The 17,659-nt window shown below is 43.8% G+C and overlaps 1 protein-coding gene across 42 annotated transcripts in view; it reads right to left on the bottom strand.

Moving 5' to 3' along the window:
- rims2a (regulating synaptic membrane exocytosis 2a) overlaps positions 1 to 17,659 on the bottom strand; it is a 254,152-nt gene that overhangs the window by 72,837 nt on the left and 163,656 nt on the right. For 21 of the 42 annotated variants that reach the window (XM_035416437.1, XM_035416438.1, XM_035416459.1 and 18 more), the window contains 8 exons: positions 16,681 to 16,834; positions 12,649 to 12,717; positions 7,213 to 7,351; positions 6,435 to 6,536; positions 4,751 to 4,819; positions 3,199 to 3,297; positions 1,960 to 2,022; positions 1,206 to 1,280 (listed from right to left, as the gene is read on the bottom strand). In XM_035416437.1, the coding sequence (XP_035272328.1) occupies positions 1,206 to 1,280; positions 1,960 to 2,022; positions 3,199 to 3,297; positions 4,751 to 4,819; positions 6,435 to 6,536; positions 7,213 to 7,351; positions 12,649 to 12,717; positions 16,681 to 16,834 (770 nt within the window). Of the gene's footprint in view, positions 1 to 1,205; positions 1,281 to 1,959; positions 2,023 to 3,198; positions 3,298 to 4,750; positions 4,820 to 6,434; positions 6,537 to 7,212; positions 7,352 to 12,648; positions 12,718 to 14,727; positions 14,766 to 16,680; positions 16,835 to 17,659 lie in introns of those variants that run through there. The other 21 variants (XM_035416522.1, XM_035416596.1, XM_035416615.1 and 18 more) reach the window with 7 other exon arrangements.

Here is a 17,659-nt window from a genome sequence, read left to right as displayed (position 1 = left end):
AAAACGATCAGACCGGTTTTCATCGTATGAACCCATAAAAATGGGACGTTAGAAATCATTTGACGTTTTCCTGAAAGAGTCGAAAAGTTTTCGAAAACAGGAGACGGGAGATTGTATAGCTTAGCGTTATATACAAAGTGTTCATCAGGTTGATGGGCCTAAGCAGGCAGGTATACGCATTGTGCTTGCTTGAGAGATCAAACTGAAAAAAGTAAGTTCATTTTCTCAAAGAACAATCTAGTGTAATGCGGCTTTAATCTTTTATACAAAAGTTGGTTCAGTCTCAAAGAGATTTCTCGATACATCACGTGTGTATTTTTACGGGTAAGTGTAAATTTACAGATTTCAGGGTTTAAAAAAGGTGCTTCAATGCATTTCCATCTACCTGAATTTTTTAGATAGTCTTCCACCATTGATCTGATGTTTTATGTTTTCAAAGTGTAAACTTCTCAGAAATATATAATAGTGTATTATTATTTCTGAAAACATCAATTTTATTTCAGAGCCTGCTCAGTTTATAGCTATGTGTACCATACAATAACTGTCAGGTTTGGAGATCAGTGAAACACGTTAGAAATCCTGCTGCATAAGCAAACACTGGAACAGTGTAACAGCTCATGAGCTAAAACAGCTCATGAGCTAAAAGCTAGTTCTAGTCATTCTATGCATGTGTGTGGGGGGGGGGGGGGGGGGGGGGGTTGGGTCGGGGAACAGGCATAAATGATGTAAAGGGAACACTGAGTAAAGTTAGCCAATCAGCGCAAATGAAACATTGATTATGCCAGCGTATGCCCTAGCAATGTACGTCCAGCTTGGAGCTGAACTACAGCACAGCTGATTATTACTCCTTTTAACGTAGGTTTTGATGGTATAGTTCATTAGAAATAAAAAGTGACTAATAAAATTTTTTCACAATAGGAAGACTGGTACCATATAAGGAAACAAGCAGCCGTACAGTGCGCTGCAAGCCCCTGGGGATGAAGCGCTTCCGTTTCTGGTTTCTGGGGGGTTGCGGGACGGAATCCCGTATGACATGGCGCCGAACGGGATGGCGAGCTTTACCCCCGGAGCGGGGAGGGGAGCCGCCCGTACAGGAACCACGCGGAGAGTGACCCGGGGGAGAACTCCACAGAAACGGCACTAAAGGGGGTGCGTATGGACCGCTGATGAGCTCTGCTCAAACTACAGCACCTGTTAGCGCTTACCTGTAGCCCTCACAAGCTCCATTCACTGTGTGATCTGGCCGCTGGATGGGCATGTGGTTAGGTCCGTTGTAATATCTTTAGAGAGAAACAGCAGCGTGTTACATTTTCAGGGGTCACACCTGGAACCCAGATGTACCTCCATCAGAGCACTTATATTGCACTTGTATCATTATTTTGATATTGTGGCTTGTTCTCATGCCTCACAGTTTGACTTGTAACTGCACACCTGGAAAGTGTCTGATCCAAAGCATGTTGACATTTCGGGAGTGTCACCATTTTCCAGACCAATACTTGTAAACTTATACTAAAACTAAAGTGCATTTTAGATGTTTTTCTTTTCTGTTTGTTTTACGTTATGCCATGTGCTTTGCTTAATTTGCTTTGAGTGCAAAAAAGTTAAATGTATCCTCTAGGCATTGGACAGTGAACCCCTTTGAACAGCAGAATTGGAGGTGCACTCCCATAAGGGATCGTGGGTAGACACGGCAAGTCTTCTGTCTTCACCTGGTCCAAATTACTACTGTTTGCATATTTAGAGTCACAGTCTATTCTTGAAAAGCCACAGCAATAATACAGCATGTCATAACACAGACACAACGGACAGGCAGAAACCGCACAACTGCTGAGGTGCGGTACAGCGGTGGGGAGGAAGTGGATACTGATGCTAAAACTACAAGCAGGGTAAATGCGAGACTAAAATCTATGCCGCTCTCTACGTCTATGGTTTTTTTAGCGTTTTTGGCGGCGCCGGTACCTTTCCGGGGAGCGGTACGAGTCATCGTAGGCGCCAGGCAATCTCCTCTCCCTCCTCATGCCCCTGGATGCCGCACAAGACACAGGGCCGCAGTTTGAACAGGACCGGGAAATCTGCTCAACCCTTCCGCGACCGTTACAGCGCGAGCGCCTTTCATTTTCGCTCACAAAGAGCCCGGAGGCCCTCGGCTCTGAAGAACCGCGCGGCAGTTACACTTTAGTAATAGGACCGCGTGGGTTCTGAGGACTCATCATTTCCCCCTTCCGCCCTCCCGCGCCCCCAGAGGAAAAGGGGCCGGGCGAGGCGCCTGTCATTTGTGACTGACAGCCAGGCGGCGGCGGGAGCTCGAGAGGCTTCCACCAGCGCTGACTCTGGGAACTCGGGGCGTCGCGAGCTGGGGCGGGGTCACTGGTGCTCACCCCATGCTTGACACCAACCCCCTCACTGGGGACATGGCTGGATAGAGCTTTGGTGACAAATGTCAATAACCATCACGCTTTCCAGATCTTACAATCAGATGTGGTGTCTCAGGGTTATCAGTGGGTGAGTCATCATAATCATGAACAAACAGACTAGGACACCAATAATGAGCATTTTGATGCAATATTCTAACATTACCTCACACACACGCACACACACACACACACACACACGCACACACACGTAACATGTAGCCAGGAGCACTGTACACTTAACAAGCAGCACAAAATCCAACTAATAACAGTTACAGTTTCCACGAACAGCACCACAAAACTGGTTCACTAATGCATGTCCGTAAATGCACATGGCAGTGTATTTAACCTCTTACTTAACACAGGTCACTAATTGTCGGGGGGGTGGGGGGGGGGGGGCAGTAAGAGGCTAACGGCCCTTCTAAAGATCCGTAATGACACTGAAATTGCATTATGCATTCAGAATCCATTGCAGAACGGCATTACAGAGACGGTGGTTCTACAGACGTCTAAATCACTCGGTCAGACACTGAAAACAAAAACAGCGCACGAGACAACGGCCCGTGTTCAATCAACATTTGTCCTTAACACTCATTTTCAATTAAACGCAAGCGTTAACTCCGGCTGCGGCCGAATGCGTGAAATACAACCGCAAAAATGAAAAAAAACGACACTCGTTAAATTGTAAGCCTACTTGTTTAGGGAAAAACACTGATTGAACCCGGGCCCGGAACGACAGAACACGGAAGCGAGCGACATCCAGAGAAACGGCGCGGCGCTTTAATACCTCTCCAGGTCATACGCGCCCTCGGAATACGCGCGGGCGACCCGCGTGGAGCGCAGTAGCCTGACCGCGTCCTCTCGATAGATGGGGTACACGAGACCGCTGCCGAAGAGACGTCAGAGAGAGTCACTTTCTCCTCCTTTCTTTCTTTCTCTCGCTTTTTTTCGGTCAGGACACACGGGAGGAAGGGAAGACACCGACACGTGTGGGAGCTGCCCTAGCAGCCCCCCGGGGGTGCAGCGTAGGGAGGGGCCGCCGCGATCGCTATGGCAGCGAGGACTGTATATCAGGCGAGGGTGCTTGATATACTGCGTACGCTAAGCACAGGGTGGGGCAGGGAAGGTTCCGGAGCCTTTGCTGGACAACTTTTCACAGGACACATCCACACGGACACAATACATTCAGCGGTGATATGACTGTATTTTCCTGGCATGCCCAAGTGCTGATAAATTCTAAAAAGTTAAAACATTTCCGAAAAAGAAATAAAATAATAAATGGACTGCATAATTCTAATGTGTGTTTTGACAGGCTCACATCTTGGACAGAAACTATGCAGAAATGACATTTTTGGTGTAAATAATATGTAAATAATGAATAAGTACAACGTGAGGTCAAAATGTACACCATTTATGGTCTGCCGTATGAGATAGCGCTCTGATTCTTGCAGCTTCGCTGAAGTAGTTCAGTTATAAGCTTCAGTGCCTCCATGATTCACTGCAGAATGACCGGGTCAATATGCCATTGTGCTTTCTTTAACAGATTATGTAACAGCACAACTGGCTCTGTGTAGCGTGATGCTGTGATGAAGATAGAGTGCAATCATGTTTATACAATGGAGCATGTGGTAGTGAATGCATTTGATGTTGAGAGATTTTTTTTCCCATAAGCCCTTGCAGGAGGAGAGCACAAACTGGCAGCAGCTGCCAACCAAGGCAACTGGCCTGTTTCGCGTCTCCAAACATAAGACACACATTTATTAGTCACTAAGGGAGACATTCCACCCTCCTGGATTGCGGTTTGTCTTTAACCTGTTAGCGGACATTACAAAAATGATTTATTTTTCAGTTACATTAGATCAATCGCTGCAGTTAGCAGGAAATATTGTGTGAGCAACTGAAACGTTAAAGACAAACCCCAAATTAGGACCGGCGAATGACCCCCATGGATATATTTGCCCTTTGAGGCTAAATATATACCTATATACATACCACACCACAAACTCACCCACATTTGAAAGTGCACGGCTGTGTGAGAATGCCACAATAGGAAGTCTCCATGTGACTTCCTGTCCCATCCTCACAGGGCGTGCAAACTTTCAAAAAATCGGCCGACCAATTGTCATGAACCACAGGCACATTTTGTGGCACTCATGCCAATGTGGTGCGCCAATGGTGTGCGGGTTTGACGTGACAAACCAGCTGGTTTTGCTGCAGCATCGATGTCTACTTCCGTACAGCTCTGGAATGGAGTAGTCCATGGGACAAGGGGAGGGTTGGGAGGGCCTAAGCATGCAGGCAGATACTAGTTGACACTCCGGGGGGGGGGGGGGGTCTACCTGGGATCCGTGTGAAGATGATTGACAGGCTGGCTGTGTCTGGATCGAGGAGGTAGGGTGAGGTAATGGCTGCAACCACATGGAGAGAACAGAGACAGGGATGAATATGGGCGGAGAGAGAGGGGCGGAGCTAGGACTCCCCATTGGAATGGAGGAGTCACGTGACGGTGGAGCCATGGGTGGAGAGAAGGTGTTTGAAGGGTGATGTGGTTCTACCACTTCCTTTTGAGGAGGCGTGGTACACTGAAGAATGACCCTGAACCTATATGAGGAGAGCTCTGATTGGACAGTGCAGTGACAGTCACACACAGAGCTCACAGCATTAAACAAGGCTGCAAACAGTATTCATATTATTTAGAATAAAAGTTCTAAAATTTCACCTGATAAGATTTTTAGACCCAAAGGCCAGAGGAAATACTGCCAATTAAGGATTGATTAGGAAAGCTCAGTAGGGATCTCTATGGGATTCAAATGTTGTGGACATGTTTTGGATACATATTAGTTATTGTGTAGTGTTTCCCAATTGCAGTGTACAGTTGTCATCTCTAAACTTAAAAGCAACGTTTGAGGACCTTGGAAACAAATGGCAATTAAAAAAATCTCTGTTCTTCAGGTCAGCTTCAGGGTTGTACACCGAAAGACAACATGAAGTCAAAATCTGTTGGCTTAAGAAAAATTGTAGGCTAAAAAGTCTGCTTTGTGACTGTACTGTCCTCCCCTTTCAGCTCCCACTGACTAGGCCAGTAGTTTTATTTAGGGGAGGTAAAAAAACGTGACAGGCTTTTATTACGGTTTCAAACATTCCAACCTCTACATTATTCATTTCCTGTTTCATTTTCGACTGTTTTCAATAAATAACAAAGGGAAGTATTTAATTAAAGGCTGAGGTACAGTCTGGAGAACAGTGTCACACGCAATTTAGATAAGTGCGTTTTCTACTTACGGGTCTGATTTAGACTGTGCCCCTGAAATATGAAATAAAGTTAATTGGAATGAGGGAAGCTGGTGGAAATCGCTGCCAAGAGGCTCTGGGCACCGGCTCCTGATGGGCGGACTGGGGGAGGAGTGAGACGGAGCCGCCGCCCGGAAAGGGCCAGAGCGGATTAGCGCCACGCAGACAGGAAGCGCCCGCTGCTTCACTTCCTCTGCCGTTACAGCCTGCGGGACCAATGAGGGTCCTGGGCCAACAGTAGCTGTGATAGAGCGGGTTCTGATGGATACTGTTGTGAAAGACCTGGTTCTTACAGATCTAGTTGAGATGGATATTGTGGTGAAAGACCTGGTTCTTATAGATCTGGTTGAGATGGATATTGTGGTGAAAGACCTGGTTCTTAAAGATCTGGCTGTAATACTGTATAACTGGTTGCGATAGATCTGCTTGTGAACGGCCTGGTGGAAAGAAATCTGTTTGATATGATCTGGTTGTCATAGATATTGCCATGAAAGACCTGGTGGAAAAGATCTGTTTATAATAGATATATTTGGTTGTGACAGATATTATTATTGTATTTTGTTGATATTGATATTGTATCTTTCAGCATGTGCAGTATTTTCAATGGCCAGTGGTACAATTGATTGAAAATAATCACACAGCACCCTAAAATCAGGACATTCATACACTAAACACGTATGCACTAAAACCTGTCGCGTCTGCACGTGTGATTGGCTGAGGGGGCAGGTATACCTGTCGGGGGAGTAGCGGTCTTCTGACATGCGCTGCCGGTCAATCCTACTCGTGGTGTTGTACTGAGACGGTGACATGCGGTTGCTGTGGTCCAGACTCCGGCTGCGGGGACAGATCGCCATGGCATCACTTACGGCTACGTTCAAACCCCCCCCAAAACAAACCATCCAATACCGTTTCCCCGTGAATGTCACATATCGCATCCCACAGTTCCAGGTAGCATGTAAAGTACACGTACACCAACAGATAGATAAACTGTAAAGAGCAAGTAAGTGGTCAATTATTTTCACCCCATTTTCTCCCAATTTTCAATGGCAGATTTTGCGTGTGCTCATGCTGCCAAGCAAGTGCTCACTTCTGAACACAAAACATCAGTCAGCTGCTTTTTTCATGCTGCACTCCATCCACCAGTCCACTATCAGTCATCCTTTACATTTAGGGTATGTGCTTTATTGGGCACGTAAAGTAAGCAAAATATCAAGCAGCCACAATGACCATGACCAGCCTATATAATATTTTTAAAAAGTGCTCCTAGTGAACCATTGACAAATGACCTGGTTGTTTTGTGTCAGTATGAATAGGAGGCTTTGTCATCCCTCTGCAGCGTGACGCAGTACATGCCACCGCGTGTGACCATTCTCCATGGTGACCGCGGTCAGGCAGTTCAGCGGTCAGACTGACACCCCTGCTAAATCATCCACCCTGGCAGCTCTACCCGCTCCCAGCCAGCCGTTTCCCAGGCAACGGGGCGGCAGGGTGCGGAAATCGGGGACGTTACCTCTGGAGAGGGGGGACGCTCGGCGACCGCGACCGCGTCCGGTTCACGTCCACGGACCGGGAGCAGTGATTGGACGACATCACCTGCTCTGGAACGGAGAGCGTCGAGCTCTGGAGATCCCTGCCGTTGTGTCTGTAGTCTGCACAGAGAGTACGGATAAGGACAGGATCACAGCACGGTACACTGAATTTTGCCCACTAATAAAAAATGGATACGCCTGGCATTTAAATAATAAAGACCCGTTTGCCGAGCACAGGGAAACTCCATTCCGAGCATTGTGCTGCATTGTTAAAAATATAATTTCTTATGAAGCTTGAACGAGTTATGTTTTCTGTGTCGGTGGTGTTTAACAGTTTGCATTTAATCACATTTGGTTGCAATTCATATTTAATCTGTTCAGATTCATGCTCAGACCCTTAACGGTACTAGGATTAAATTACAGTTACATTTTTGACAAAATTAGTTTTTCACGCTTAAAACGAAAACAACTTTCAAAAATCTAAATATTTTTAATAATGACTTCCTGCAGGAAGGATCAGCCCACTGAACTTGAAATAGTTCATTTCACAAAAATAATCAACAATGGCTAGCAGCTAATGGTTAAGGTCAATGCCGTGCATTAAGGAAGTTGATTGATATTCACCAGAGTGTACAGAATATTAAAATGCTTCAAATAACACTGAACAGGCCACAAAAACTAAGTTAATAAAGGTGTAGGAAAGAACTTGTATAAGTCAGGTATTATTACTTATTTTGATAGTAATAATAACATAGAACCCTGGACAGTAGGAGTCAAGCCTTTTTAATAACATTATACAGTACTCTAATTATTCTGACAGCTCATAAATAGCAGAAATCATATTAGCATATAGTCAAAGGGAAATATAAGGGAACGTGAAAACATAACGAAGGGAGGTTCCTTTGTTTACTGTCAGTCAATCCAAACAGTTAACCCCAAACTGTTCTAAAAGAGAGTCCTGTGTCTCACGGAGCAACCTAGAAGATTTAATAGCTCTTCTGTGTCTCATTACAGGCATTACTGTACATCCAGCTCTAAAGTCATCTGGGTTAATTAGACCAAATACTTAATGCAGCAAATGTACTCAAAACTTCAGGTGAATCAAAACCACAATCACACTTAGGTCCAGATTCATTCTACCCACAATGCACTTTGTCATTGAGTTATGTTAGATGTTCATGTGATATGCTAAATAATTCCCAGTGACAGCACAAGTCATTGTGTTGAGTAAACACTGAAACACAATACTTGCTGAAGGTGTGCACTAAAATAAAGGTAGAAGCTCTCTGTCGTTACACTGAATCTGGGCCTTTGGACCCTTAAAAGCAGGGTGATTATTCCCCCTTATCCCATGGAGGATCATGGGATAAGACCAGCAAGACCTTACAAAACCGGCATATATGTTAAATTAAGGAAACTTATTTTAACATGTGTTACTGTACAAGGTAATGCATATATTTGAAAATATATAAACAATTGCCACTTTAATATTTAAGTTACTTTGTTATTTTTGTATAAACAGAAGGTTATCTTGAAGATTGTACAGTAAAACTACTTCAACAATAAATTTTTAAAAAACAAAACAAAAAATAAGTGCTCCCATTGGCTTCAGACTGAACAACTGCTTGCCACAATGTATTATAATGCCAATAATCTATATGCATTAAAATTCAATTTCAATATATTGCTTATATGTATTGGAAGCACTGGCTCTCATACATAGTTTTTTTCTGATCAAAATTGGAGAAAGCTTTTTTTTAATCATCTTGTTTGGGTATGTAAATGTGATTCTCTATCCTGTAGACGAGCCGGTCTCCGTGCGCGAGGCCAATTTGTCTGACGCACGGTGAAGCTCTCCTGTCCATTATTAGGGTCTTAATCAGCCTGCTGCAGCAGCAGACAGTCAGCCTGCATCAGAGACCCTTTTTTTTTAAATCGAGGGGCTGAAAACAAGCAGAACGCAGAAGAAAAGGAATCTATAATTCCTTTGAATGTTAATCATCTCTCCCCCCGCTGGAAGCATTGTATCAGCAGTTTCAAAAGAGGGGCTTGAGAATTGGCCAAAATCAATAGGAAACTACGGCGGAATGGAGGGGGAGGTGGAGAGGGTGAGAGCGAGAGATGGATGGGGAGGCAGAGAGAAACACAGGAAGGGGGGAGAGGGAAAAATCAAAAGGAAGAGGGTATTCCTGCAAAGCTGAGACTTTGCCTTGCGAAGTTAGGAAGCACCGAAGGGAATTTTAAAAAGGTGGGGGGGGTTCCTTTACTATGAGTGAGGTTGCCCTTTCTGCTTCGCGCCCAACGTGGGGCTGGGTATATCCAATTCCACCCCAATTTGGAATAGCTGTTTGTATGCAACCGCAGGCGTGTACATGCACAAACCCCACCGCGTATTCGGGAGATTGTAGACATCCATCCTCTGAAACACGTGGCATCGCCAGCTGCTTAATTACAAACCGCAGACTAGAGCTAAGTGGTCATAGAGTGGAGTAGGAGGAAGACCTCTCATATGGGGCGACATAGCTCAGGAGGTAAGACCGATTGTCTGGCAGTCGGAGGGTTGCCGGTTCAAACCCCGCCCTGGGCGTGTCGAAGTGTCCTTGAGCAAGACACCTAACTCCTAACTGCTCTGGCGAATGAGAGGCATCAATTGTAAAGCGCTTTGGATAAAAGCGCTACATAAATGCAGTCCATTTACCATATGTGGCTCTGACTGCAATTTATGGGCGCCCTATCTACCAGCAGGGGTCGCTGGATAGCGATGTACATGCGATGGACACAACCACCAACAGTGCATCACCATATGGAGCTACCAGCCACAGCCAACACTGATCTGGGAAGATTCTTTATTATGATTTGCAGTATGGGCACTTGAAGGCAAGAGAGACCAAGATGGTGGCAGGAGACTTAAAGGGGCAGTTCGCCAAAAAATGAAATTAAGGTATGTCTCCATTTACCCTGACTACTATCTATGATATAATGATACGGGTACTCACAAACATCCAAAAAGTTTAATTTGTGCAGGGCTTTATCGAAAACTACTTTCTATAAAGAACACTAACCGCTCATATCCGCACAAAGTCTCAGCCACCGCAAACCAGTATTCAGGGGCGCAGTGTGAACATTGTTAACACAATGTCGAAACAATGTTTTAAAACAACGTCGACACTGCATCCCAGAATACTGGCATGCTCTGGTTCAGACTTCGTGAGGCTATACACACTTGGTGTCCCTTGTAGAAAGCAGTGTTTCGATTAAACCGTCTACAAATTCAGTTCTGTGGACGTTTGTGAGTAACCCGGGCATTATATTTGGAAAGAGACATTGCTGTTGAGGTGTTGAATGTCAATTTTTTCAGCTTTGAGGCCACAAAAGTTAGGGACCCACTGAGGCCCGTTGTATCAGGATAAGCTGCAGTGGGCATCCAGAAAACTTGTCAAATTTTAGTGAAACTATCTGGATGGATAAACAGAACTCTGGGTAAGTGAAAACATACCTTAATTCCATTTTTGGTGAAGAGTCCCTTCAATAATGTACCATACTGCATACTATACAGTCAATATGATTTTAAATATATCAGTGCATGCACACATATGTTAAACTGTTCTAATGTCAAATATTCATGTAAATATAAAGCAAAGCATGTGCTCCAAATAGAAAACAATGTTGTAAACAAATGTATACCAAACATTGTCAATGTAAGAAATGCAATGCATTATCAGTTGATCATTATGAATATGGTATTGTACTTGATCCTGCTGTGACGCGCTTAACATATCATATCATAAAGAATTGCCCTGAATTATCTGGTTTAAATTTTTGCGAATTAAATAAGAGCATACCTAGATAACAATGTTAATTAAACAGTACTGTGCAAATGTCTCAGATCATCCTCTCGTTGATTCAATTTCCAGTTAAATCAGCCATTCAGGGGAACTTTTTTTTCGGTGTCAGACAATAAGTCAGGAAACAGAAAATTAAATAAAAAGCCTCCACATAACATAAAATCTATCAGTATGACCATTCTTTCTTTTGTGCACCCTACTACCACTTACAGCCTTCCATCATTCCGATCAACAAACAAGTTACAGCTGTGCCCTCCCAACCAAAGTTGTCACCAGAAGTATCAATGACATCATGTTAGAACCCTTTGCCTCTAAAAATGACTAACCTTCAAACAAACAGCTACCCAATCACACATTAGCTGCCTTGCAGATTTCTTTGTCATGTGCATCTAAAATGGCCAAATTATATATTTCAAATGAGATTATACGTAAGATAATTCAACAACATAAAGAAGATGAAAGTATAAGGAAAATAAATGAAAAATAGGAGTTTCCAAACCTGGAATTCAAAGTATTATGGCCCTCGACCAACCGCCCAAGAACTGGTAAACCACTGAAACTATCATTATCACAAAGACAGTGCTTAAAATATTCTTTGAGAAACAGGAAAAAACTCCACTCTTGCTTCAGGAGATATAAAGAAATCCACAGGTGTTTCTGTCAAACCTTCCACTGTGAGAAGATGACTCAATGCTGGGGGTCTGAAAGGATATGTTGTTGTCAAAACACCATTACTTAGAAAAGGAAACAAACAAAAGAAGAAAATGTGCACTATTACAATGAAACAGGACACCTAAGATGTGGAGTAAGGTTTTATGGACCTGAAATTTCAGTAAGAGAAGGCAGTACAGTATATACGCCACCAAAGCAATGAAAGACTCATGTCTACAGCCACCAGTCAAGCATGGTGGAAGATCAGTGCAAGTTTGGAAATGTATAACAACATTGGGATCTGGTGATTTGGTTCTGAAGGCATTGTGGATGCTGATAAATGCAAACAAATCTTAACATATTGCACAATGCCCTCTGGGCAATATTTGACTGGGAGCAAAGTCATTCTACAGCAAGATAATCACCCCAAGCACACTACTAAAAAGATCAAGCTGCTGATGTTTTTTTAGAACAATGGACTGGCCACCCCACAGTCTAGACTTCAATATCTGTGTCTGAGATTACTTGGATTGATACAAGCGGAAAATGCAACCAAGAATTATGGATGTGTTTACAAGAAGCATGGGAAAATATCCCTGCAAATTAAAAAATAAAAAAACTCAAAGCACATCACAAAAATTAATGGAAGCTGTGATAAAGGCAAAGGGTGGACACACTAGAAACTTAAATATTTGATATTGATATTGAGGTTTTGTGCATTCTGTGTGAAATATATGTTTGCTGCATTATTTTCTGACACTGAAAAAGAAATAACTTGCACTTAATGGGTGTTTTCACTGGATATTAAATAAAAGAAAGGGTGGTCTCTGACTTTTGCACAGTACTGTATATTTATTTTGGTCCAGAAATATTTACTCATCTGTATAAACATTGGGCTATTATGTAAGCAGAGGTCTTTACCTGATACAACTCCAACCCCATCCTCGCAGTCGTAATCTGAGATTTCGCTGTCACTGATTCTCTGGGATCCTGTAATAAAGTTGGGGGGGTGGGGGTGGGGGAGTGAGAGCCATGATCACAGCCGGCCACTGGGAACACTTCCACGTGGCTGAGCTGATTCAACCAATCAGAGTTATTTTTCTATGAGGCTAGTGAAGGTCAGCTGACCAGAAGACGGTGTCATCCTGGTACAGAAACCACATCAACAAGGTTTCCGCAGGCAGAGAAGCAGCCACAGCAGGGGCTAGCACACTGAAGAGGGTCATGGGCAGTGCCAAGGATTCAACAGCAGGTGAATGCAAGCAACACTGACAGTAAGAAACATGACCAATGATGATAAAAATGGCTAATTTACCCAAAGGTTTTCAGAAGAGGAATTGGGCCCAGAAATGGCTGTGTGAGTGCCTCCCTCATCAGCAAACGGCAGTAACAATATTGTACCACTAGATGGCAAACAGTCCAAAAAGGTATGTGAACACTGTCTGGTCTGTTTTTGTCCAAGATATGGACGCTGACAATTTTCTTGAGATCTGAAATATTTGTCGAGATATCTACCTTTTGGCAACTAGATGATTTTTCAAATAAAACCATGGCATGTATTATACTACCCTGATTTGCTGAGTTGCACACTAAATTGGTCTTACCACCGAGTAAAAAATACAAACACCGATAAAAAAAATAGAATATTTTAAAAATAACAATTCAGAAACTGCGATGTAGGCATGACTTTAAACCATTTTCCTACATGGTCACTGTTACTTTGATGGTTTTTTATTGGGGCACTGAAAGACGCTTCAATCATTCAATTTAATTCTGAAATGAAATCTGAAAAGCAATCGGCAGCCACGTCTCCACAAGACTCGTTTCTTCGAATCGTGCTTGCTCCAGTTGTCGGTTGTCTTTTTCGGTTTCTTTCATGGTTCAGCCACATTAAATCAAGTGGAAACGCTGGCCTTTAAAAATATTTTTCGTATTTTTATGAAGTGACAAGCGTGCCGCTCTCACAGCGTTTTTCTCAGCGTGTCGCGGATGAGCAGAACCTGCTCCAGCGCTCCCCTTTTTCATACGTCAGCTCTTTCACTTTGCAGAGAAAGACACGGAGAAAAATATCAACAGCCAAATGAGCTTTGAAATAACTCCTCGGTGAGTTAACACTAAGTGTCACTTACACAAGACATAATACTGCATTATATACGTTCTGTTTTGCACACTCCCAACCAGTGGGTGGCACGGACCATATGGGTTTGTGCTGTAAGACCTATTCAGTAGAAGTAATGTTCCTTCAACAAGGGCAAAAGAAAACCCCAGGCAAGGAATTGAGAACCTGCTTTGACTGTGTGTCTATCAGCACAGGTGGCCTGAAATAAGCTTTGTGTACAACATTCAATAAAACGAAAGGGTTGCTGTATGAAAATATTTCACATAGGGAGGAACTTCTAGATGGACATACAGTAACAAAGCAACTATGAATCTGCATCACAGCAACTATTTGCCTTATCAGTTCCTCCTATTAAACACCAGGGGTCTATTTAAAAAATATATCAAATGTACTCACTGGCTTCTCCCAGATAATCTTAAATGAATTCCTGATTGACTGGTTAAACTAGTTACTTGTTAAACCTACAGAACATCCTTAAAGTCACATAGGAGCAACATAAACGCACCCTTAAATGTTCACACTCAGGAAAACAACAATACAGTCAAGCCAACAGCCAAGGGCAGAAAACGCACGAAACAGAATCTTTGTTCCGAGCGGGGAAAGTTGACAACACAGAGAAAACGTAGCAGGGTATCGCGATGGAGAAGCAGTTAGTATCAGATCGGAAGAGGTCTACGGAAGCAAAAGAGCAATGTTTCCGGGAGAGCAGGTCGGTTAGCACGCAAGCGTTTCCGGGAGGACCTGAGGGGGCTCGGAGAATTAGCTAATGGGGGGAACGACATGTTTCTGAGTTCAGCGGTGCGAACAGATGCAAGGGAAGGTCAAACCCAGACGGGGGGAGCACACTCAGAACTCTTCGCACCACCGTGGGCATGCATTACCTGAGTTGTACGAGTATGAGCCTTTGCCTGGAAAAGTATCGAGGTGAAGTGAAGGAAGTAAACAGAAAACAAAAGAAATTTTTTAAAAAATAAAACACATTTTCATTTGTGGAAAACCAGTTCAGGGCTACTCTGCTTAGGACTTATGAGCCAATAACCCAGTAGGCTTTTCTGGCACTCTATAAATATTGAGCACTGTAAGAAACAGGAAGTTTGGAAAGTCCAATCAAGATGAAGGCAGGCTTAATCACGTGACTGAGACTCTGCGGCCTTCCAGGACCACAGCCGAGTAGCTCGGAACCAGCTCTTCATAATGACAAAGCTTTAAACAATGTCAGCACACTTGACAGGTGAAAAATAATAGCTATGATAACAGGACAAGGGGTATTCATTTTCCTGCCATCGTTACAGCTATTACAGTGCATGTCTACAGCAGGAAATGCAAGTTGGGCGAAAGGCCGCCCCTTTCCTGTTTTGCTGAATGAAGTTGAGATGGGGTGTGTCTTTTCTCAGCATTACATTTCTGATGACAATGATCTAATTTCCTAAGGGCTCAAAGTACACACCGTGTCAAGTAACAGAGCCATTCATGTTGTTATTTTAGACTGATGAAGGTCACTTAAAAGCTAATAGGAATTTCTCTTCCCTGTATTCAATCAACATCTGTCCTTAATTTATGTAACACTTTTTTTCTGCACAGTCATTATTTTAAGTTCAGCAAGTACCAAATGAACTGAAAACACGAAAGTATGTTTGTGAAGAGAAAAGGCAACAAACACTTGAATTCATTTGCAAGTGAAAAGTGCATTCTGGGTAATTATACGTGTCATCTTCTCTGGGGTTTTGTGCTGTATCAGGCTCACTGCCTCAAATCCTAAAGCTCTCCTAGAGGAGCTCCTTAAGAGTCTTCTGCAAAAAGGCTTTAATTGCCTTACAGCGCTCCAGTGCCTTTGCAATATCCGCAGTCATTTTGAGGAGAGTGTATCTGTAGTCGTGGTTTAGATACTGTTGAAAACAATATATGACTGGACCAACTAAATTAAATTATACAACTAACTGATCACAACTGCATTTAAACTGCTTCATGGCTAAACAATAATCTTGCATTTAGTCATTTGTAAACAATTTTGCTTGATTTTAATTTGAAAAGGAATAGAACAATATTTTTGTTCTGTATTTTAGTGGTTAGTCTCTCATGAGAGTGGACTACACTTACATAACATAATTAAAATTAATCTTAAGAGCTAATGGGTTTATATTGAAGAAAACAGGAAAAATAAAGCATGAAAACACAATAGGCTAGGAGACCATTCCCTATCGATAATATGTGCCATGTTAATTGTGCTTACTGTAGTGAGTACAAGCATGTGTGTATGTGTTAATGTGAATAAAGGACTGTAAATAGAACATACAGTAACACTGACTATGATGACATCACTCTGTAGTTAGGACAATAGGATGACATTTAAAAAAGTGTGCATATACACCGCACATACAGATGTGAATCAGAGATGTTAGGGGCAATTCGGGTGACAGAGAAGCGTGTATATATTACACAGGATTTTCCACATTCTTAGAGTCTAAATAGCAGTTTAAATAGCCTGCCTAAATAAGCAACTTTTTCGTGCATTTAATATGCTTATAATGACCTGACTGATAGGGCTAGCAGTGTGATTGGTTTCGAAAACGCTGAGCTGGCTAACAAAAACCTCACCAGAAGCACTCGAGCGTCTCTCCCCTATTCCCCCCACATCAACTCCTGACAGCTAGCGAGCCGGCAGTGAGACTGTTTACCAGCGCAGCGTCACCCAATAGGCTGTCACCGCGCTAGAGTTCATTATACAGCACATGAATGAGTGACAACAGAGCCTGTGAGGACAATGTGTGTGTGTGTGTGTGTTTGACAGCGTGTGCGGCGCGCGGGACTAGCGAGGGAAACGGGAGGCGACCTACTCTGCAGCCTCCGCGTGGGGCTCCCTCCGTGCGTCTGTCTCCTCTGCAGGTAGGGTGAGGGGTTGGGGAGGGGCATGGAGGACACGTCGTGCGTCTGCAGCTTGTACCAGTGCGGCTCGTCGTCCAGCAGGGCCGTCTCCAGCTCTATGAGGATCTGCGGGGGACCAATCGGCACGCTCAGACACAGGCGCTTTGTCCCGCGAAAGGTCCGTCACCATTGGACGAGCTCTTAGCCCGCCCCATAGGTTCTGCAAGCGTTCCGTTATTGCTCTTATTTGTTACTCTATTTATTTTTGATCGGTCCATTTTTATCCCTGATTTTTAAACACTTTTCTCCCAATCTGGAATGGCGGCTATATTCACTGGTCCCTCTCATCCATTTAATATCCGTCAATTCTTGGGCGTGCGTGAGCTCTCCTCAGAGGCGCGTGGTGCCAGCCTGTGGCCGGCGGCCAAGCCGCCGAGCTGCGCGGTCCTCGTGTTGGAGGAGCGCGCTTCATCTGCAGCGGGCACGCTTGGGCGACCGGAGGAGTCGCTCTGATGGGAGAAGAGCAATCTGCGGACCGACACCCTCCCTCCCTGAGGTACGCTGCGAGGGATTAGTCCCTGTCTGCGAGGCTTTGATTCCAGACTGCGGAGCGGGAGACTTCACTGGTACCCAGAGCCTGTGCAGGATGAGCCAGGTGGCAGCTCTGTTGTCACATTATTAATTTCCTTACCTCATGCGGGGCTAAGCACATTTCACAAGTTTACGTAGCTGAGCAAGGTCGGGTTGAGTACCATGCACCATGCTGAGAGTTACAGCATAGGACCCTCACCCTTCATTCTCCTCATTACAAACTCGGCCCCTTAATCACTGTCTGCGTTCCTATAGGCATCAACATGCAACTTCAGGATGGCAATTCCCAATTTTGTGTGATTTGCCGGATGGAAACATAACATTGTGTGCATAAAAATGAAAGTTAATCCACTTCCTTCC

This window comes from Anguilla anguilla, chromosome 1 (genome assembly GCF_013347855.1).
Source record: "Anguilla anguilla isolate fAngAng1 chromosome 1, fAngAng1.pri, whole genome shotgun sequence".
Taxonomy (NCBI): Eukaryota; Metazoa; Chordata; class Actinopteri; order Anguilliformes; family Anguillidae; genus Anguilla; species Anguilla anguilla.
The sequence above is the reverse complement of the archived record's forward strand: the minus strand, read 5'-3'. Positions and strand labels throughout refer to the sequence as shown.